General features: G+C 41.6%; 2 protein-coding genes across 4 annotated transcripts in view; one reads left to right on the top strand and one right to left on the bottom strand.

The window, feature by feature from the left end:
• LOC135089041 (corticotropin-releasing factor receptor 1-like) overlaps window positions 1-8862 on the bottom strand; it is a 47776-nt gene extending 38914 nt beyond the window's left edge. For 2 of the 3 annotated variants that reach the window (XR_010261375.1, XM_063984229.1), the window contains exon 1: window positions 8556-8862. The gene's annotated coding sequence lies outside the window, so the exon portion shown is untranslated. Of the gene's footprint in view, window positions 1-80; window positions 147-8555 lie in introns of those variants that run through there. The other variant, XM_063984230.1, reaches the window with a different exon arrangement.
• A 6428-nt stretch (window positions 8863-15290) lies between these two features.
• LOC135089039 (innexin inx2-like) lies at window positions 15291-22451 on the top strand. The gene is made up of 7 exons (XM_063984226.1): window positions 15291-15431; window positions 18462-18568; window positions 18847-19057; window positions 19404-19637; window positions 20291-20518; window positions 21535-21716; window positions 22052-22451. The coding sequence occupies exons 2-7, from the start codon at window positions 18522-18524 to the stop codon at window positions 22230-22232; spliced, it is 1083 nt and encodes a 360-aa protein (XP_063840296.1). The 5' UTR covers window positions 15291-15431; window positions 18462-18521; the 3' UTR covers window positions 22233-22451.
• Window positions 22452-22500: the final 49 nt, after the last annotated feature.

The raw sequence follows: 22500 nt of genomic DNA, 5'->3' as shown, positions 1-22500 counted from the left end.
ATATTGTCACTTTTATTACTACGTCTAAATCTTCGTCGCTTACTATTAATGCACGGGTTAACACACTCCACTATCTTCACCTTCTCTGTCACCGCCACCTGCTGCTGAGTCCACCACTGCTGCACTACACCTCGTTGCTCCCTCGCTCACCTGCACGACACTCACCTGCCTCGCCTAACTCGCGCCGCCTCGCCCCGCCTTCGCCTCGTCACTCCCTTACCTTCTTCAATACATTGTTCCTGCTGCAGTTTATGTTCACGATTTTATGGCTTTTGTTACTGCCTGGGGTGTTCTTGTATGCGTGTGCGTGTGTGTGTGTGTGTGTGTGTGTGTTTAGTCAGTCAACAGAGCCCCTGTGTATCATCCTTCATACAGTCAAAACATCATTCACTCACTCTCTCATTCACGGTTTACTCATCATCCTTCGTTCCTTCCCACGGTGGCACAACATGAGTTTCTTCCTGTGTTACTAAGCATTGTCAATCAATTAATCAATCAATCAGGCAACCTCTTAACATAGTCTATCTATTCCTACTTTTATACTTTTGTTCTCATTACCGAGCGAGTCATTCAAGCAAATTCCATATACTTTAACTTCTAGATGAAAAAAAAAAAAAAGGGAGGAGGGGGAAAGGAGGAAGAGGAAGAAGAAGAAGAGGAGGAGGTAGAAAAGGAAGACGAGGAGAGAAAAGAGGAAAAGAGGAGGAGGGAGAAGAGGAGGAATACGACGGTGACAAAGAAAAGACAAATTCTCTCTCTCTCTCTCTCTCTCTCTCTCTCTCTCTCTCTCTCTCTCTCTCTCTCTCTCTCTCTCTCTCTCTCTCTCTCTCTCTCCCTATCAGTAGGCCACACACACGCTGGCCTGCTTGTGATGCCTTCAGTTTCATTCCACCATTCCTGAGAAATTTCGTTTTATCTTAGGAGGAGGAGGAGGAGGAGGAGGAGGAGGAGGAGGAGGAGGAGGAGGAGCAAAAATACAAACAGAAGAAGAAGACGAAGAAGAAGAAGAAGAAGAAGAAGAAAGAAAGATGAAGAAGAAGAAGAAGAAGAAGAAGAAGAAGAAGAAGAAGAAGAAGAAGAAGAAGAAGAAGAAGGAGGAGGAGGAGGAGGAGGAGGAGGAGGAGGAGGAGGAGGAGGAGGAGGAGGAGGAGGAGAAAGGAAAGAAAGAAGAGAAGAGGGAAATTAAGAGAAAAATAAGAACAACAACAACAACAACAACAACAACAACAAGAGGATGGAAAGAGAGAAAAGAAGAAGAACAAGTAGGAGGAGGAGGAGGAGGAGGAGGAGGAGGAAATTAAGAAAGAGAAGGAGAGGAAGAAGACGAAAACAAAGAAATTACTATTACGATGATGGTGACTGAACGAATGAATACTCTGAACAAAAATAATCAAGATAAAGAAACACATTAGAGAGAGAGAGAGAGAGAGAGAGAGAGAGAGAGAGAGAGAGAGAGAGAGAGAGAGAGAGAGAGAGAGAGAGAGAGAGAGAGAGAGAGAAGTAATCAACAGAGATATAACGAGACAAAGATGGCGGGAGGACAAGTTAAGGGGAGGAAGAAAACGAGGAGGAAGTAGAGAATGAGGAGGAGGGAGAAGAGGAAGAGGAAGACATTTACTTTCTTGTAAGGACTTCAAAACGTAAAAATGGAAAGACAGAAGATGCGGAGGAGAAAAGGAAATGAAGGACAGAGAAGGAGAGGAAATAGGGAAGGGCAGAGATAGACAGAATGAAAGGGAAGAGAAGAGAAGGAAAGAGAAGAGAAGGGAAGAGAAGGAAGGAGAGGAAAAGACAAGGGAATAATAGACAGGAAAGGAAAAAGGGAAGGAGAAGAGAAGAGAAGGGAAGAGAAGGGATGAGAATGGAAGGAAAGAGAAAACAGAAGGAGGAAAAGTTAAGGGAAAGGAAGAGAAAGAAAGGGAAAAGACAAAGGAAAGGAGTGGCATAGAAAGAAAGGAAAAGGAGAAAGGAAGAGAAAGGAACAGAAGAGAATGGAAAGAAGGGAAGGAGTAGGATACAAACTTCTTCCTTCCTTCTTCCCCTCCCCCCAAAAAAGAGTTAGAAGCAATTTGAGAATTTTTTTAGGAGAAAGAATGAAATAAAGAATGAATGAATTAAGGAAGGAATGAAGGAAGGAAGGAAGGAAGGAAGAAAGGAGAGAAGGAAGGGAATAAATGAGAGAAGGAGGGAGGGAAGAAAGAAAGGAAGGAAGAAGGAAGGAAAAAAGGATGGGAGGGAAGAAAGGAATAAAAGAGAGGGAGGAAAAAAAAGAACAGGAAGAAGTAAGGAAAGGAAGGGAAAGGGATGCAAAAAGATTATAAAAGAAGGAAGGAAGGAAAGAAAGAATGAAATAAAGATAAAATGAAAGAGAGAAATAACAAAACAAGAAACAGAAGAAAGAACACAGGGACAAAGAAAATGAACCAAAGAATGAAGGACTCACGAAAGGAATAAGGAAAGGAAGAGAGAGAAGGCAAGAAACAAAGACGGGAGCAGAGATGGATTTACTAGAGCTCTCGCAATCTTAAGAAACACAATTTAATAATACGAATGGCCATTTGAGGAGGAAAGGCAAGGAAAAAGATTACTCGTGAGGAGAAGGAAGGAAAAGAAAAATATATACGTGAAATCAAAATGCACTTGAACGAACCGCCACAAAAATACGAGATATTGAAAGAAGGAAGTTAGGAAAAGAGAGGAAAAGGGAAAAGGAGAAGAACTGGGAATGAAGTGACTGAGAGGAAAAAGAACTGGAAATGAGATAACGGGAAAAAAAAAAGAAAACGAACTGAAATGACTGGAAGAGAAGAAACCTGGAACTGAAATGACTGGAAAAGAAAAGATGGAAATAAAATAAATGGAAAATAAGAAAAACTGGAACTGATATGACTGGAAAAGAAGAAAAAGAAGAAAAAAAAAAAACTGGAAATTAAGTGACCGGAAAGGAAGGAAGACTCAATTTGAAATGTCTGGAAAAGAAAAAAAAAAATTAAAACGAACAAAAATCACTGAAAAAAAAAAATGAAACCGAAATAACTGGAAAAAAAGAAAAACTGGCAATTAAACGACTTGAAAAGAAGAAAACGGGAATTAAAGTGACTGGAATGGATTGCAACAAGAAATACTACGGTAGGTGTGAAAATAAGGAGCGGCTGAAAGGGACTGAAATACATTGCCGAAAAAAAAGAAAAAAAGAAAACGGGAGAAGAAAGAAAAACGAGGAGGTGAAGGAGGAGGAGAGGGGGGACTATATTAAAGCCACTGTGCTCATTAAATCATAGTTCCCACGGTTATTTAAGGAGGCAAAACAATAGTACAAGCTCCCCTGGTACTTTTTTACTACTTTATAATGTCAGGAACCTTCACATTAACTCACGCTGCTTTTATCTTTTATTTTCTCTCTCTCTCTCTCTCTCTCTCTCTCTCTCTCTCTCTCTCTCTCTCTCTCTCTCTCTCTCTCTCTCTCTCTCTCTCTCTCTCTCTCTCTTTCTCCTGGGCTTCATGATAACACGGCACTGCACCTGCTTCACGGTAAAAAGGTGGGAGGAGTTATTAGCGCAGGTAGGAGAGTCTTGTTCCCTTAATTTACCTGAGTGTGTGTGTGTGTGTGTGTGTGTGTGTGTGTGTGTGTGTGTGTGTGTGTGTGTGTGTGTGTGTGTGTGTGTGTGTGTGTGTGTGTGTGTGTGTGTGTGTGGGTAGGTGTAGGTGGGTGTCATCTTTTTTTTTTTCGTTTGATCTCTATTTTCATCGTATCAGATTCATACATTCTCTCTCTCTCTCTCTCTCTCTCTCTCTCTCTCTCTCTCTCTCTCTCTCTCTCTCTCTCTCTCTCTCTCTCTCTCTCTCTCATGGTGAAGTTTCTGTCTTCCTTGCATTCTTAATTAATTCATTTATTTATTTTGTGAGGAGAGTAACGATTAATTTATTTCGCTATCTATTTATATATATATCTCTCTCTCGCTTTATCTGTTTATCCATTTATCTCTCTATCTTTCTATTTTACTTATTCATTTCCCTTTCTTCGTCTTGCCCAGCACGAGAACACGCCTCTATCTCATACTCCCACTCCCTCTATCTCTGCAATTGGGTTAGGAGGATATCCTTTGTAATCACCCCCTCCCTCTGCCCGAACACAATTAATCCAGTAATACATCGTGGGTGAAGGAGCGACTCATCAAATGCAGCGTACAGAGGAATGTTCTCACAGCATTAATGAGCCCCCTTCCATTACTTAAACCCCTCACCTGCTGACTTAGAAATACTTATCTGCTTACTTACATCGTTTCTTTTACTTAAATCCCTCACTTGCTGACTTATAAATGCTTATCTGCTTGCTTAGATCGTTTCTTTTACTTAAATCCCTCACTTGCTGACTTAGAAATACTTATCTGCTTACTTACATCGTTTCTTTTACTTAAATCCCTCACTTGCTGACTTAGAAATACTTATCTGCTTACTTACATCGTTTCTTTTACTTAAATCCCTCACTTGCTGACTTAGAAATACTTATCTGCTTACTTACATCGTTTCTTTTACTTAAATCCCTCACTTGCTGACTTAGAAATACTTATCTGCTTACTTACATCGTTTCTTTTACTTAAACCCCTCACCTGCTGACTTAGAAATACTTATCTGCTTACTTACATCGTTTCTTTTACTTAAATCCCTCACTTGCTGACTTATAAATGCTTATCTGCTTACTTACATCGCTTCTATTACTTAAACTCCTCATCTGCTGGCTTAAAAAGACTTATCTGCTTACTTAGTCCTCCTTGTGTTACTTAGATTCTTCATTTGCTTATCTAAAACTACTTATATGGTTACTTACATTCCTTCTACTTCTTTAATTCCTTATCTGTTTACTTATAAATACTCATCTTCTTACTTCCTTTTTTTGTACGGCTTAAACTTCTCACCTGCTCACTTATATTCCTTCCACTACTTAAACTCCTCACATGCTAACTTAAAACGACTTATCTGCTTAATCTCCTTTTCTTTCTTTCTTTCTTTTTTTAGGCCAGTGTCCCTCCTAAATGATAATAATAATAACAACAGTCGAAGAATTACATGCAATCGTAACCTCGTGGATGTCTTAGTCGCAGTTCCTTCATTCTTAAAAGCAGAGCGAGAAAGAAAACTCTCAGCCTCAGTGATCAGGATGGGACAAGAAGCGATAGGCTCAAGCTTAATGAACTTCAATAGAGGAAGAGATTGGAGAAAATTGGTTCTGAAATAGAGTGGTAGATGAATGGAATAGGCTCAGTAATTAGGTTGTTTAGGCCTAAGGGGTTCTTGCAGCTTCCATTATTTTCTTATTACCTTATGTTCTTAATAGGGTAGAGCTGTGCATTTGGGAAATTAATGTAGACGTATGATAGGTAGAAATATGTAGGCATGTTTTCATACAGGAACTGCCACGTGTAGGCCTGATGGCTTCTTGCAGCTTCCCTTATATATTATGTCTCTGGGTTTGTGATATGAATCTATACCGGAAATAATAGAAAATACTGAAGCGATGGGAACGAATTATGTTAAGCAGAGTTAAATTTACATTGAGTCCTGTGTGTTAACTGGCTCGCTCCCCGCCCGCAGTCCCCCGCTCGTATCCCGCGTGAGTGGTTTTTTGTCATCCCTCGTAACTAGAATAAATTCATGGCTGCCTGTGTGTGTGTGTGTGTATGTGTGTGTGTGTGTGTGTGTGTGTGTGTGTGTGTGTGTGTGTGTGTGTGTGTGTGTGTGTGTGTGTGTGTGTGTGTGTGTGTGTGTGTGTGTGTGTGTGTGTGTGTGTGTGTTCGTTCCCAATACCGCTCCCCTTTTCCCTGAATCATAAATGCATCTGTTTCATCACCAAAATGCAACACATCATCATCATCAGCATCATCACTACAACCCTTTCCCCCCGCCCTTCTTTTTTTTTTTTTTTTCTGTTATTCCTGCTCTCCCTCTTCTCTCTTCTACTTTAAGCTTCAATCTCGTGTCTCTTTGCTTTACTGTACTGTCTCTTTAACCTTTAGCAAGTTATAAGTAGTTCCCAAATAGCCTTGGAAGGGCCTGAAGGTCTGCTGCTGTTTGGTTTTTTCTTTGTGATTCTTTTGTATTGTAATAATAATAGTAATGATGATGATGATGATAATAATAATAATAATAATAATAATAATAATAATAATAATAATAATAATAATAATAATAATAATAATAATAACAACAACAACAACAACAACTACAATAATTAACAGTTTATCTGCCAAGAAAGTTACAAAACAACTTAATGACTTGGCTTACAATCGCAAGCATGAAGCCACAACACTTAACAAAAAGAAAGTCAAACGGCAGAAACTGATTAAAAACGAGAGAGAGAGAGAGAGAGAGAGAGAGAGAGAGAGAGAGAGAGAGAGAGAGAGAGAGAGAGAGAGAGAGAGAGAGAGAGAGAGAGAGACTATGCACACTAAAAACGATACATAATAAAAACAGTTGTAATTTAAATAATCACTTTTACCCCAAACTATTATAATCAGCACCATCGAATTCCCACAGAGCAGAGAACACTGACCACGAATCCTTTTTTATTTCCCGTGGAGGTAAGAGGGCACAGGTAAGCTGAGCGTCAGGTAATTAGTGTTCAATACAAGTTCCCTCCAGGTAACACCACGCTAATGCTCCTGAACCAAGTGAAAATTTGCAAACTTTCCCGCGCTCTCTCCAGCATTTATGAGACGCGCGCCGTGGAAAACGTCTGCAATTGTACGGCAAACTTTTTTGATAATACGTTAGTTAATTCGAGTTGCGGTAGTTAAGTCAAGGTAGAGAAAGACAAGGGAAGGTGAGTTTTTTTTTCTCTATCGTTTTACTTATTTTTTTTTTCGTCCCCCTCTCTCTCTCTCTCTCTCTCTCTCCCTCTCTCTCTCTCTCTCTCTCTCTCTCTCTCTCTCTTTCTCTCTCTCTCTCTCTTACGAAATGCGAAGGTACAGTAAATTTTTTTCTAATATTCTAATTTATTCAGGTTAGTTAGGTCAAAGTAAGGAAAGACGAGGATAAATGAGTTTTTCCTTCTTTTTTTTTTCTCTCTCTCTTTTTTCCCATCTATTACGAATTGCGATTGTACAGGTAACTTTCTGATTACACTAGTTAATTCTCACGGAAGGTAACTCAAGGGTAGGGAAAGACGACAACAGATTCCCTCCTTTTTCCCTCTTTTTTACCTTTTAAGAGTTTATAAGCGACTGGGAAACTAGGACCTATTCAAATCAACTTTCCAATACATTTTCTTACTTTATTTTTTATGTGAAAACTGGAGCCGGCTAAGAGGTTAGACAAAAAAAAAATACTAAACGTAATTGCTTCCCCCCCGCAAAAAGTTAATTGAAAAAAGGATTCCACTCAGATTGGCCAATTTAGTGCTAAGCGTCTTGATGCTCAACTCCTGAACCAGCGGAGTCACGGCAAGGGGGGATATTAAGATGAAGAATTGTCGTTTTCAGATTACGTCGTGTCTTTTCTCAATCATCGTGCGTCAAGGGGATATAAGTCTTTATTTTCTCACGATTCTTCTTCACTGATACTTGTCGTGTGTTAATTATTTACTTAGTTATGGTAGTGTAACTTTATCGTCTTTATTTTGGCTTTCATGTGACACGGCTTTAATTTGTCAAGGGTCTTTCCTTAATCATTGTGTTACAAGGGGGATCTAACTTTTTTTTCCTCACGATTCTTTTTTTTTTTTTCATACCTGTCATGTAATTTTTTTTTTTCTTTAATGTCACTTCATCGCCTTTACCTTCAATATAACCCACCTTCACTTTATGTTAAATGGCCTTACCCAATCTTCGTGTGACAGATCTAACTCTTTATTGTAATACCTGTAACTTATATTTTTGGTGATGGCAACGTCATTTCATCATCTTCACCTTGCCTTCTATATGACACACCTTCACTTTACCTCAACTGGCTTTATTTAATCTTCGTGTGACAGCATCTACTAACTCTTTATTCCCTTACGATTCTTCCTATCAAATATCCATCAAGTAATTATTCTCTTTTCAGTAAGGACAATGACGTTACTGCCTTAACCTTACTTACGGTCTATGTGACACGTCTTCTCTTCACCTTCCCTTTCTCTCTTTTTAACACCTCCCACATACGCACTTCTCTCGCCTAAGATCGAGTGCCTTTCTTACAGCATTATGTCACGATAAGTTCCGCTAAGTCTCGCTCTCCCTTTGCACGTCACTTTTCAGTCATAAATCCAAAGAATAACACTCCTTTCCGTCTTTTTTAATATCCTCCACATTCTCACAGTAATTCTCCGCTGTTCGGTCTGGTTCCTTTGTTTTCCTGTTGCGTCGAGTTTCAGCTTCGCCAAACTTCGCTGTAAAACTCCGCCATTGAGCTAAAGATTAAAAGCACAACAAAAAATTAATGACAGTCCTTTCCACTCTGATACCTTTCACGTTCCCATAATTCCCTTAACTAAGATGAGATGGCACTGACCTCGCTTCTAATTAACTTTCACTCTGCTCGTCACCTCCCGGCTGCGGATGAGAATGAACACTACTCACCTTGGTCCTGGAAGCTGCAGTAGCCCACTCAGTCCAGCTGGTTACTTAGCGATCACATGGGTTGCTTGAACAAAACACATGTGTCGCCTTGCTTCGTTTCATCCATCATGAATCACAATCTTTTAACGCCAGCGGGAGTAGCGAAGAGTGAGGAGGATCTGTGTGTGTGTGTGTGTGTGTGTGTGTGTGTGTCCGCGTAACTTAACACAACTAACAGAAGCGTGAAAGAGTCCGAGACAGGTGTCGGTGATCCAGGCAGGCGGAGAGCGGAGACCCGACTTGCAGCTCTTGCCTTCCCTCACCCACTGGCCTCCCTCGTCCCTGCAACCCTCCATAACCCTCCGCAACCCTCCCTCCTGTCCCTCCCTACCACTCCCTACCAGTCCCCTACATCTCACGCCTCCCTCTCTCTCTCTCCACCTCCTGCTCTTACTCTCCTCTCCATCAACTCTCAATCTTCCGTCTCTTTCCACCTCTTACTGCCTTCAGGAAAAGACGCCCAGCTGCTTTGTGGTTTCAATGGTGCCGTAATATTTTCCACCTGCTAAATTAATTCCGACAGCTAATGGCTTCGAGTAAATATCGGCGAGAACTTTGGCAGTGGAAGATTCATTTAATTTTTCTTCCCACGCTTCTGTCAGTTTTATTTCACAAGCAGGTGATGACGTATTGAATTAGCGAAGTGTTCTCATAAGCCTCAATTTACTAGATGAGAGAGAGAGAGAGAGAGAGAGAGAGAGAGAGAGAGAGAGAGAGAGAGAGAGAGAGAGAGAGAGAGAGAGAGAGAGAGATTTCATACGAGTGCTTTTCCTCGCTTTTTCATTTTCTTAAATTGTGTGCCGTGCTCTAAAAGTCAGCCTGTTTTCCGTGTTAACTTGAACCTGAAGGAAAAAATACGCTATTTCCATTCCGTGCAGACAAAGAAAAGAAATAGTGTGGAGAGAGAGAGAGAGAGAGAGAGAGAGAGAGAGAGAGAGAGAGAGAGAGAGAGAGAGAGAGAGAGAGAGAGAGAGAGAGAGAGAGAGAACTTTCAATCAATATACACCATACACCATCACAACCAAACCATACCTCACTAACTCACCCCTAGATACCACACACACACACACACACACACACACACACACACACACACACACACACACACACACACACACACACACACATACACACCATACCTACACACCTGACCAATTAAGGTGTAGCAGATTAAGGTGGCTGCTAGCAATGGACACTTGGCGATTTCCCCCACTTGCCCCCCCGCATCTTTAGTCTCCCAGCGCCTCTGCCCCTTCAGCAGCAGCGGCCCGACGATTATTCTTCGTCAGTAGCAGGGGAGATAAGGCAGATCGGTCTTATCATTACTTGGTGTCTCCTTCTCCCTCGCTTTCCATCTTGCTCTTTGCACAATATTCTGAAACACCTTTGTGGCGCACCTTTGCTACGTTCAGTATGTTCTAATTAAAGTTGCACAGGTTTTTGAAGGTGTTTTTATGGTTCTAGTGACAGATTAACATGCTTTCTACATTATTAACTACAGAAGCACTTTTGAGAAACTGATTAATTATCTCTGTGGCGTTTAAAAATAGTCATTGTGATTGAGCAATGCGTTTCACAGTATGGGCTCTCTCTCTCTCTCTCTCTCTCTCTCTCTCTCTCTCTCTCTCTCTCTCTCTCTCTGTTTCTTATTGTTTTTTTTTTAGCTTTTTTTCCCCGTTTTGTTGTGTTTTCTCTCCTCTCTATTTTAATTTCTTTCTCTTTTCTTTCTCTTTATTAAACTTCTTTCTTCTTCTTCATCATCTTCTCTTCTTTTTGTGTAATCTCTTGTAATCCGTTTCAACCATTAAAGTTTTCGTTTTTTTTTTTCTTTTATTCTTCTTCTCCTTTTTCTTTTGTCGACAACGCTCCCTTCCTCTCGCTGTCCCCCACCTCCACCATACTTAAAGCTCTATGCTATCACCCCCCCTTTTCCAATAATCTTTCGTTTCTCATTAAAGCTCTATTCTGCTATCCTCTCCTAACGCCTTCCCCCTCTCACTCTCACTTCCCTTTCCTACAAACTACAAGATCAAAACGGCGCCTCCATTTACTATCATACATTGCGAACCACGAGCCTAATATGCACCAAAGTGAGCACATCAGAGGCACCATGCATGTATAAGTTATAGTGCGCTGGTTTGTGGGTGAAGCTAGACAGGCGAGACTGAGGTGGTTTGGTTACGTCAAGAGGAAAGCCGAGGAGTGTGTGTGTGGGGAGGATGCTGCTGCTGGAAATGGATCTAAATGGTTGGAGAAAGAGAGGAGGACCTGAGCCAATGTTTTATGCAGTGAAAGAAGACGAGACTGTAATGGAGAAAAGAGACAAGAGAGGGTTTTATGGATGCAGTGAAAGAAGACACGCTTGTAATGGGTAAGATAATGCTTGTAATGGAGAGAGGAAGATTTAAAAGGTTTTATGTATGCAGTGAAAGAAGACGTAATTCTAATGGCTGTGGCTGAGTGGTAGCCTTACATTAAGTGAAGAGGAAAAATTAAATGAGAAAACTTTAAAAAATCAACTGAGTATCGTTTTTTTTCATTATCGTAACCGCAATATAAGAACATAAAAAATAAGGGAAGCTGCAAGAAGCGACCAGGCTTACACGTGGCAATCCCTGTATGAAATATATCTGCGAAACTGTGCAAGATCGTCACAACTGAGGAACGCGCTGGAGACTGAGCATTACAGAAGACTGATCCACTCCACTCTATCAGGAGCAGCTAAAAGAACCATATTCTGAAACACCTCTGCGCCGCACTTCCACTACTTTCAAAAGATTCTAGTTGAAATTCCACGAGTTTTTAAAGGTGTTTTCATGGTTCTAGCGACATATCAACAAGGCTTCTGTATAATTAACAGGAAAAACAAACTTGAAAACCCGGCTAATCATCTCAGTGGCCTTGAAAAATGGTCGTGGTGAGAAAGCGAGGCATTTCTGAATACGAACCTCAATATGCAAGGCTCGTGAAGTGAGGAGGAAGCCCTAAGGAGTGGCACGAGTCTCATTTGGTGCGCCACATGTAGCTAGCACGTGAACCTCATTTGGGGGACAGGTGGGTGTGCTCCTGGCATCTGGGGAAGGCTTAATAACCGGAGGATAGCGATGGTGGCCTGGATAGCAGCGCGGCAGGTGAGAGATACCGTGAGTTATGTGTGGCGCAGGTAAGGAGGCAGGTGAGGGGAGGGTGGGTGAGTTGTGAGGGGGGTAGTGATTTTGAGGGCTTTCGGTAATTTAAATTTGATGGTTTTGGTATTTATTTCCTTGAGTGTTGATCAGGAAGCGTTTATTTAATTTTGTTTGATTATTTATTTATTTGTTTATCTATGGTAGTGGTGGTGGTAGTGGTGGTGGTAGTGGTGGTGGTAGTGGTGGTAGTGGTGGTGGTAGTCATGCTAGTGATATAATAATGAGTAACTGTGTGTGTGTGTGTGTGTGTGTGTGTGTGTGTGTGTGTGTGTGTGTGTGTGTGTGTGTGTGTGTGTGTGTGTGTGTGTGTGTCAACTTGAATACAGTCTGAACCTTTTACATCTCCCTCTCCCTCCCCACTCCCTCCCTTCCACAGGTACTCCCACCGTGATAAGATACGCTAATTAATAACACCCTGTCGCGGCGTACAGGTGTGCGTTGCCAGCCCCCGCCTCCCGCGCCTCACGCACCTTTCCGCCCCGCTGCGCCTTTTCTTGCCGTCCTTAAATCACAATGCTCACATCGATCTCCGCTGCCTTCTTTTCTTCATAACCACAAAACTTCCTCTACACGACACAAAGGACGCGAGTATTTCCTTTCCCACCAGCAAATGACAAATATACTCGTAAACAAGACAGGATGGGTGGTTAGGAGGTAGATTCACGCCACACACACGTCGCTAACTAATGTATTCTGTGCATGTATCTCCCTCAAGGTGACACGAAGCCCTTGAGTATTTCCTCCCCCACCACCAAATATCAAATGAGGAGGCCGATGCAGAAGGAGCAGAATAGACCATTGGCGAAATTTGACAGAAAACGTATTCAGACTTTGTGAAACTTCGAGACTACATTTTAACAATTTTCATGTAATACGACTTTAGACCTTATAGACACTGTGATAGGGGCGGGTTATCCACTCCAACTAAAAGTGATGTAGTTGTGGCTAATGTTTATGAAGAAAGAGAACTTCTGATGTGGATGGATATTCTGGGCTGGATGAAGCGGCAGATCCACACTATATTACACGTCGCGAACTTGTTTAGTCCCTGTACATATAATTTCACATTCTCTATATACATTTTATAAAGAAAGAAGCTCCGAAGATTGTTACTCCCCTTATTAGTATAGACGAAGCCTTAAATAGAGTGGGTTTTGAGCGGTTAACAGTGTACCTGCGGGAAGTAACTGTGCTAATTTATCATCGCTATCACAGAACGTTCGCGTGAGATGAAAAATTATACAGCACCGTGATTTATTTCCATGTTCGTGTATGAGAGAGAGAAATTGTTACGGAATGTCTGATATAAGCATACATTCCTGCTTCGGTGAAAATGTTTTTTCTTTCTCTTTTCCCTCCGGTTGACATTCGAATATGGGAAGAGAAAAATAATTCAGTAGCTGGGAATGTTTAATATAAGCGGATGGTTCTGTTATGAGAAATGCATTTTTTTTTTCCCAGCTGACATTCATATAAAGAAAAATATACATTACAACGAAATCATTATTATAGCTGAGCATTTTTAATTACAGCAAACAATCCTTTTTCTTTTTTTTTTTTTTTCAATTGCGTTCACTGTGGTAATTTTTCTTCCTAGTTGTGTTGCACTTTTCTCTCTCACACAGAAAAAAAAATAATAACAATAATCGTACGGTCTAATAATACTCAAACATGTCATTTCAATTTGGGAAAGAAAAAAAAAAAAAACCTGAAAAAGAAAGAAAGAAAAAACATACAATCTAATCATCGGAAACTGTAATTACGACTTTCTTTTCCTTTCCGGTTGCATTGGTACAAATAAATAAATAAAACCTACATCCGACAAGCAAATATTTCTCTAACTGTCATTCGAACATTAAAAAAAAAAAAAAAAAAAAAAAAAAAAAGAAAACTACATGTACAGTGGTTGCCAGAAGTCTTATAACCTGACGCTCTCATTTCCAGTGTGTTTAGCGTGTTCCTTCAGTCTTACGTCCTCTGATCTCCCTGGAACCTTTCACTTCTCAGGTGGTGCAGGGTGACAGGCAGCGCATCGGAGGACTTACGGTTGAGACGATACGGTTAAATTAGTGAAAAAAAAAAAATAAATAAATAAAAATAGAAATAAATAAATAAATACATGTGAACAAACTTGTGGCCGTGACTGTACAAGCTAATAACCGGACATTTAATTTACGTCACTCTTGATTTTCCCTGAGGTTGAATTCATTAATGGAAAAAAAGGGTGAAAGATAAAATAAAGAATTTCCTCTTTCACGCCTCGACTAGCGGTGCCCTCTGATAAGACTATTACGTAACAAAATGAAGGACCGCTACACACACACCGATAAATCATGACCAAGTTAACGTTATCGGTACGGACATGTCACTCACTTACCTTCGTTGTATTAAAGTCCATATTTTTTTAACATTTCATGAGAACTATTTTCAAAGCCCACATAGATCGGGTTCTTGTGGGTGTCTTCCACATTGACAGTATCGAAGCGGTGTTAAACTACCACTGGAATCATTAAAGCATCCTTGAAAACCCCAAATAACCGAGGGGTCGAAATAAGGCGCCGAAATGTTTCAGAAAAAGACGTAACTGCTAATTACTGAGCAGGGCAGGACCAGGAGCTAATGTTGTTTGGGATTGAAGGCTGTAAGGGAAAAATTGGTACTCCTTGTTTTGGGTACGTGTCCTTGTGGTGTGTAGAAGCAGCAGGCTAATTTAACTTGGACGAGGTGATGTGAGTGAGCCGTGAGTGTAGTGACGCGAGTGTGGTGAATCGCGTGACAGTAATGTGTACTGGCGGCGCGAAGAGCAATTACACCCAAATACACCTGGAAGGAATGCCAATTAGTACCTGCTGAGGGAGTGACGGAAAAGGATTAGAAGTCTTGTGGGGTGTAAAGATAAGATGCAAACAATTTTCAACGTTGCTCGAATTCCAGCAAGTATTCAAGAGAACTTTTAGCACAATGGGTTACACTTTTGCTTCATCCCTGCTTCACTCCAGCTTCCTTTCTCTTAACGTCTATCTCCCTACTTCAACTTCTGTCCTCCAATTCCTGTCTTCTACTATAAATCTCTTAAGTGTAGCCTCCATTTTTTTTTTACTTTAATCTCCTTGTCTTTAATCCCTAATTTCAACTTTTTCTTACTAACTCAACCTCTAGCCGTTGTTTTGTTTGGTTTCTCCCTTTAACTCCGAATCTGAATCTCCTTCCTAACTCCTACCTTCATTTTTTTTTCCCAGGAAGTAGAACGAAAACCACGAAGCTTCCCATACAGATCTTTATAATAATCTCTAGACGTTGTTTTTATTTATCTATTTATTTATTTTCCAGGAAGCAGAACGAAAGCCACTCAGTTCCCTATACAGGACCTCATAACCTCACCAGTGTTCCTGCGAGTCACAAAGGTAACATTCTGCCCACTGACACACTAACGGACGTGCTGCGCCTGCGTGGTTATCGGCGAGCCTCACTCATTCAGCCGCCCCGCAGTGGTGTATGTATGTATGTATGTACGTTGTGTTGTCTCGCCTTGTCTTGGCATCGTGACGCCCTTATCTGATAACACCGCTGTCTATCACTGCCCGAGACATGCCTTCAGTGCGGTGCTGGCTGAGGGAGGACGACCCACGCCACTACACAAGGGTTAGAGGTTAGTGTTGACTTAGCTACTCTATGGGCCGTAATCTGGAACACTTCTGCGCCAGGCTTTAACTTTCAAAAGACTGTAGCTGAAGTTGCATGAGTTTTCAAGGGTGTTTTTATGGTTCTAGCGGCAGATTAATGAGGTTTTTACATTATTTACAGGAGAAATGCTCTTGAGAATCCGGCTAATAACTTTTGTAGCCTTTGAAAATAGTCGTGGTGAAAGAGCAAGGCGTTTCTGTATAAGGGCCTTGGAGTGCACGATTTTAAATGACTGTTAAGGAGTTCTAGCTATGCAGTTCTATCATCTATAGCCAGAACAGTTTAAGAGTCTATTGAGACAAGTACATTCTAGATATAAGTGTAGATTATAATTTGTAATGGCTTAGTATCTATTTTTTATTCACATTGCTGATAACATTCTGCACTCACATATTTGGGAAGAGAAAGTTATGAAAAATAGAAAATACAGTGGAATGAAAGGAGTTGTATACATGAAAACAGCAGGAGTGGTGATACGGATGTGCTCAGACGCCATCTTGTTGGCTCTCTCTGCTAGTGTTAAACGTTTACTGCGATCTGCATCCCCTCCTTGCGTATCCTGATTGAACACTTCACAGGAAATATAAGGTTAACGATAAAAATTATGTTCAGACGCCATCTTGTTTTGATTTGTCACGTAAGAATTGTATACTATTTGATGGAGTATTGAAGGAAAGAAGACCGTGCTGCCACCTTACAAACCTCCCTTGCTCGAGCTCTAATTGTATAAGTAACTGAAAAAAACAAGAGTGGAGATAGAGAAAATGTGAAACAAGTCGCCATCTTTCATTATTAGTCAAGCAAAACCACTATTTCATGTACCTATACTGTTATTATTTCTTTTTCCTTCAGTATTGACAATTCTAGATGGGCTAAGACAGTGTTGCCATCTTGTAAACATCCCCTACGTACCCCAGTATTGCGCAAATGACAGAAAAACAAGATTAATGATAAAGAAAACGAGTACTGAGTCACCAGTCTGTCATTTTTGCTTATCCACGCCAAGTGTGCAATATTCCAAAGGTGCTAAGACACTGCTGGCAAACCTCCCATGGGTGCCCTGGTATTGTACTGTATAAATGCCCCCTAAAACAAGAATAGTGATGAAATACATAGGTGTTCAGGCAGTGAGGCGCTATTTCAGTTTTGCTTCAACATCCTGCTCTTCATTCATCGCTTCCCCGCACACTAGACTCCATATTTCCAAACAGTTCTCTCATGAAGTCTGTTTTCAAAGGCCACATAGATGACCAGTCAGGTTCTCGCTGGTGTTTCTACTTTGGTGATGCAGGAAACTAGCTAAACTGTCGCTAGAAACATGAAAACACCCTCGAGCATTCATTAACTATCAGTAAAGCCTGTGAAAAGTAGTTTAGATAAGACGAAGTGGTGTTTAAGCCTGCGTAAGTACCAAGGTGACCCGCCTCCCGCTGTCTAGGCAAGCTGGCGTGGTGGTTGTGTTCCTTTCCAAATTTATAAGGGTAGAAATTAATCACGGCGCTCATCCTTTTTTCCCGATATGAGTTAATTTTCTGTGTTTTGTAAAGCAGGAGTTGGGTCAGCACACAATTGAATATTTGAGTAAGATGTTGTGTTGAGATTGACCCGCGAAGTAATTCACATCTTTTATTATTATTATTTTTTTATTTATCTAGTTACTTTGTTGGTTATTTGTTTGATAAAAGAAAATGAGGTGAACGCTGAGGACAGGCCAAGTGATGTGTATAATTTCGTTTTTTTTTTTTTTGTATGCAGTATGAACAACAACAACAACAACAACAACAACATCAACAACAACAACAACAACATATACTTTCTATGCCTTCATCTATTTATTTCCTTAGAATGTGACGTGGACAATCTCTCTCTCTCTCTCTCTCTCTCTCTCTCTCTCTCTCTCTCTCTCTCTCTCTCTCTCTCTCTCTCTCTCTCTCTCTCTCCCCCAGGATAGTCTAACAGGAGGAGGAGGAGGAGGAAATGAGAAACGAATGAAATATGACTAGGTTAGCACTGATGTCATTCTCTCTCTCTCTCTCTCTCTCTCTCTCTCTCTCTCTCTCTCTCTCTCTCTCTCTCTCTCTCTCTCTCTCTCTCTCCTGTTCCTTATCACCTGTTATCTAATCAGCCAGCGGGGTTCACAAATCTCTCTCGCCACCTGCACCACCACCACACGCACAACCTACATATGCCCCACGTTTGCATACACTCCTTCACAACGCAGGGCGGCGCGAGTGCATGCTAATGGGAAGGGAGGACTAAGACAAGAGCTGTGTTGTTTTATTCCGTGACAAGTTTCGCCGTTAAACCTTTCAATGCTAAACGATTTTTCTTTTCTTTACCTTTTTTTTTTTATTACGATTACCTGTATTTTATTTATATATTTTATTTTATTTTTTTTTTAACTATTGTATCTTAATTATTCTCTCTCCCCCCTAGCCACGAGTGTTGGTAGTGTAGTAACGCTGCCTTCAGTTAGAGTTACCTGAGCCACGGGATAAAGATAGGGAAGGGTGGATGATTCTCTGCCCCGTTTTCTATAGTCTCTCTTTCCCTGTCATTCCTTTCCTCTTTTCTCTCATTCCTCTCTCACCCTTTTTCTTTCACACCTCTCATTTCCCATTCAGCCTTTTTCTTATTCTCTCATTTCCCTCTTTACTCTTTCTCTCACCCTTTTTCTCTATTCTCTCATTTCCTCTAAGCCTTTTTCTCTATTAATTAATTCCCATTCACCCCTCTTCTTTCATTCCCCTCTTAGTCCTCTTCTCTCACATGTCTCATTCTCCTCTCGCGCCTTTCTCTCACACACTCTGCCCTCACACTCAACATTGCAGGTTTCAATTAGTGCCCTTTCAGTAATTCTCAGTGTGTGTGTGTGTGTGTGTGTGTGTGTGTGTGTGTGTGTGTGTGTGTGTGTGTGTGTGTGTGTGTGTGTGTGTGTGTGTGTGTGTGTGTGTGTGTGTGTGTGTGTGTGTGTGTGTATTTTTTTCCTATTAAGTGCCGAGTCGCAGTGAGGAGGCCTTGACTGACTGACTCCTCGACACAACACTCCGCCAACATGTTTGACGTCTTCAGGGAACTCAAGACTCACATCTCCACGTCAGGGTGAGTAAGAAAGGCTTCAGTTATTCACCCTTTCTTCTTCATCATCATCATCATCATCTTCTGTTCATGTTCATATAGCATGTTGTTTTTTTAATTACACAACTTTTTAAGACTTATTTTTGTGCTTTTCTCTTAAATAATCAACTTCAGAGAGAGAGAGAGAGAGAGAGAGAGAGAGAGAGAGAGAGAGAGAGAGAGAGAGAGAGAGAGAGAGAGAGAGAGATAATTAGTTAGTTAGTTACATGGTTAGTTTCACAAGACATGCACTCCCCCTTCAGAGCAACACAGGCGCGAGTATCGTCTCTGCTCCTTTTCACGTCCAAAATGTGCATGCTTATCACGCTGCTGGCCTGTGTGCTCGTCACCGCCAAGAACTACATCGGAGAGAACATTCGGTGCATCACGGGATTCGAGAAGCAGGAACACAAGGCTATAGAGACGTACTGCTTCATTGCCTCTACCTTCACCATGGTGGATCTTAACACGGACGTGAGTGTGGGGGTCGTGGTGTAGTGTGGTGTGGTGAAGGAAAGTGGTGTGGTGTGGTTTGGTATTTGGTAGTGGTGGTGATGTGTGGTGTGGTGTGGCGTGTTGTGGTGGTATTGGTGTGGTAAGATGTGGTTGCTGATGTGGTGTGGTGTTTGGCAGTGATGTGTGGTGTGGCGTGGTGTGAGGTAAATAAATAAATAAATAAACAAATAAATAAATAAATAAGATAAAAGATAAAAAGTACGTGAAGAGCGACATCAACTTTACTTAACTTTACTTTTAATCACCTCTTTTTATCTGCATCTGTAAATGAAATGGAAGAATGAAAGCCGCCTCCTTACCTCAGGTGTCAGCCCATCCCGGCGTGGGTCCCATCCGCGTCCCGCCCATGGCAGGGGAGCAGGCTGAAGACGGGGAGAAGCGCGTGCACGCCTACTACCAGTGGGTGCCCATGGTGCTGGTGCTGCAGGCAGTCATCTACTACTTCCCCATGTGGCTCTGGAAGAGGATTGACAGAGGCTTCTTTGAAACAATCGTCTGCCACCTTGACAAAGTCCACATCGGTGACGTCAGTAATAATGTAAGCTGTGTCTTTTTTTTTTACGTAAATAATTTAGTTTTTTTTTTTTTATCCCTTTCCTTTTTCGTTCAACGGCTAATATTATGTTCATAGGTATTAAAGTCAGTGGTGCATTCTTCCTAGATTTATAAAGTTCTGTAGGCATATATGAGGAAACCTCTGTCTTTGTTTGATGGACCAAGCCTATGTACATAAGTGTAAATTTATAAGCGATGTTGATGGTCAATAAACAAACAATCACTCAGTCAATGTGGCGGACTCATGTAGGTGTTGATGAACTACTAATAATCTAGCTACCAAAATAACATTTCCACGGATATGAACTGCAATATACTTTCCTAGGATGATACTACGAAATATCTAACCCTTTCACAGTGATATGCAACAAATTCCAGCACTAAGAGCAGAGTATGGAATCTTTATAAGCATCTGCAAGAGAGAAAAGGATGAAACGGAATAGATTTTGCAGTTTCTAGTCAATATGATTGTAAATAGCTGTACAACGAGAAGTGTCCCTGAGGGGTTAGTGATAAAGGAAGCTGCACCAAATACCAGTGAATGGGTTAAGACACGTACCCATGAGTTTGTAACAATATATAATACTTAGGCCACCCTTTCCTCCCCGCCTGACTCCCTCACTGCTGCCTCCACAGATCCAGAGCTCCGTGCAATTCTTCGCCTCAAGCTTCAGCACCCATAGGAGTTACGCCGTGTCCTTCCTCCTATGTGAGTGCGCGGCCTTTGCCATCTCTATCGGGAACCTGTTCTTCACTAACACCTTCCTGGGCGGGGAGTTCTTTAAGTTCGGTCCTGCTGCCCTTAAGTACCTCAACAGCAACGCCACTGACCCCAACAATCCCCTGAACGAGATCTTCCCCAAGGTAGCTATCCTTTACTGATTGAGTGGTATTTGTTATCATGTTACGTTATGTTACTATTACTATGTTAAGAGTGTGTGATTTAGGAGGCTCCAGGTCTCATATTTTAAGAACATACGAAAATAAGGAAAGACGCAAGAAGCCACCAGGCCTACACGTGGTAGTTCCTGTAAAAAAAACTATTTCCACCTATCATCCCCATCCATAAATTTATCTAAACTTCTTTAAAGCTCCCTAATTTTTCTCATACACCTCATAGAAGCAATAAGAAAATGATGTGCAAGGTGGGATAAATGTGTCAGGAGAGGTCATCACTTGGTATCAAACACTTGTCAGAACACTCAAGCCTCCCCTGACCCCCTGCTCTCCCGTCTTTAATCCCTCCTCCCACCCACTCTCATACACCTCATAGAAGCAATAAGGAAATGATCTACTAGGAGGGATAAATGTGTCATGAGAGGGCATCACTTGGTATCAAACTCTTGTCAGAACATTCAAGCCTCCCCTGGTCTCCTGCCCTCCCGTCTTTAATCCCTCCTTCCACCGCCCCTCGCTCGCTCCCATAGTAAGCTTTCATCCTGCTGATAAGTAAATTTTATGGGAAGAACGACTAATTGCTTCAAGGGCATTCGGCCAGACGGTCATCAGCTTTTTGGGGTGGCTGTTCGAGGTATTGGAAGAGAACTAATGAACACAATAAAGACTAGACTGTTATGATTTGTGAGGCACCTGGTAAGAGGCGATGGACTGGAAAAAAACGTAAGTAGTTGGGAAGGGTGGATGACCAAGAGCAAGAGGAAGAGAGAATAAAGTATATGGACAGCTTACTAGAAGGTATTCCACGCATCACAAAAACAGTTGACTTGATAAGACTGGCTGAGGACTGATAGAGGTGGCGTTCCAGGGTCGCCCACGTCAAAGAAGACATGACACCTCGGTAAAGTAAGGCAAGGTGAGGCAAGGTATCAGTAAAGGTTATGGCTGAAAATCTTAAGTTCCCTTCTATTTCCTCCCTCCAGATTGCCAAGTGCACGTGGCATAAATTTGGAGCGTCCGGCACCATCCAGACCCACGACTCAATGTGCGTCCTGCCACTCAACATCGTCAACGAGAAGACCTACATCTTCCTGTGGGTGGTGTACATCTTCACGGCCATCGTCTGTGGCGTGCTGCTGCTCCTCCACCTCATGCTCTTCGTCTTGTAAGTGCTTTAGTATTACCCTCTACAGTACTTCTCGTTCATCTCTTTCTCATTCCATTGTCAGTGTTGGTGCCTGAGTCACCACACTAATAACATCTTCACGTTACTTTTCTTTTTTCTATGTAGGAAGGGAACTGGAGAGAGAGAGAGAGAGAGAGAGAGAGAGAGAGAGAGAGAGAGAGAGAGAGAGAGAGAGAGAGAGAGAGAGAGAGAGAGAGAGAGAGAGAGAGAGAGAGAGAGAGAGAGAAAACGCCCATTGAGGTGTCGGTAACTAAACAGAATCAGAAGCCATTGTAAAGAAATGAAGGATAAGTGTCTTGAAACCTCCCTTGCAGTCCCGGTATGCGCAACGCCTACCTCATCTACCTGGTGAGAAAGCACGAAACCAAGGTGAACCTGCAGTACCTCCTGCCAAAGTGTAACTACGGCGACTGGTTCCTGTTACACTACTTCAGGAGCAACATGGTGTACTTCCATGAGTGGGTGGCGCTGGCCCGGGCTGAGGTGCAGAAATAGCCAGGCCACACACAGCCTCCAGTATTTGCAGCCTGATGCTGATGTCAAGATGTCTTGTTACAAATTCACTAACCACAATCACTGATCTATTTCTAAGTTATATATTTGTATATGTGCCTTGATGTATAATGAGTCTTACTTGGGAAGCTTTAGATTCTTTTTGCTTCCTTGTATGAAAGGAATATGAAACAATGAAAATAAAGAATAAAATCACTTCTACTGAAGGTGTCAGTCCCTGAAGAGGACAGATCGGTAACACAATCGAAAA

Source organism: Scylla paramamosain, chromosome 32 (assembly GCF_035594125.1).
Source record: "Scylla paramamosain isolate STU-SP2022 chromosome 32, ASM3559412v1, whole genome shotgun sequence".
Classification (NCBI taxonomy): Eukaryota; Metazoa; Arthropoda; class Malacostraca; order Decapoda; family Portunidae; genus Scylla; species Scylla paramamosain.
The sequence above is the reverse complement of the archived record's forward strand: the minus strand, read 5'-3'. Positions and strand labels throughout refer to the sequence as shown.

What these genes read in the sequence shown, in the direction of transcription:
- LOC135089039 (XM_063984226.1), top strand. Translation starts at nt 18,522, where the DNA reads ATGTTTGACGTCTTCAGGGAACTCAAGACTCACATCTCCACGTCAGG. An exon ending in TGAACGAGATCTTCCCCAAG is followed by an intron (nt 20,519 to 21,534) that starts GTAGCTATCCTT and finishes TCCTCCCTCCAG; the next exon opens with ATTGCCAAGTGCACGTGGCA. An exon ending in CACCTCATGCTCTTCGTCTT is followed by an intron (nt 21,717 to 22,051) that starts GTAAGTGCTTTA and finishes CCTCCCTTGCAG; the next exon opens with TCCCGGTATGCGCAACGCCT.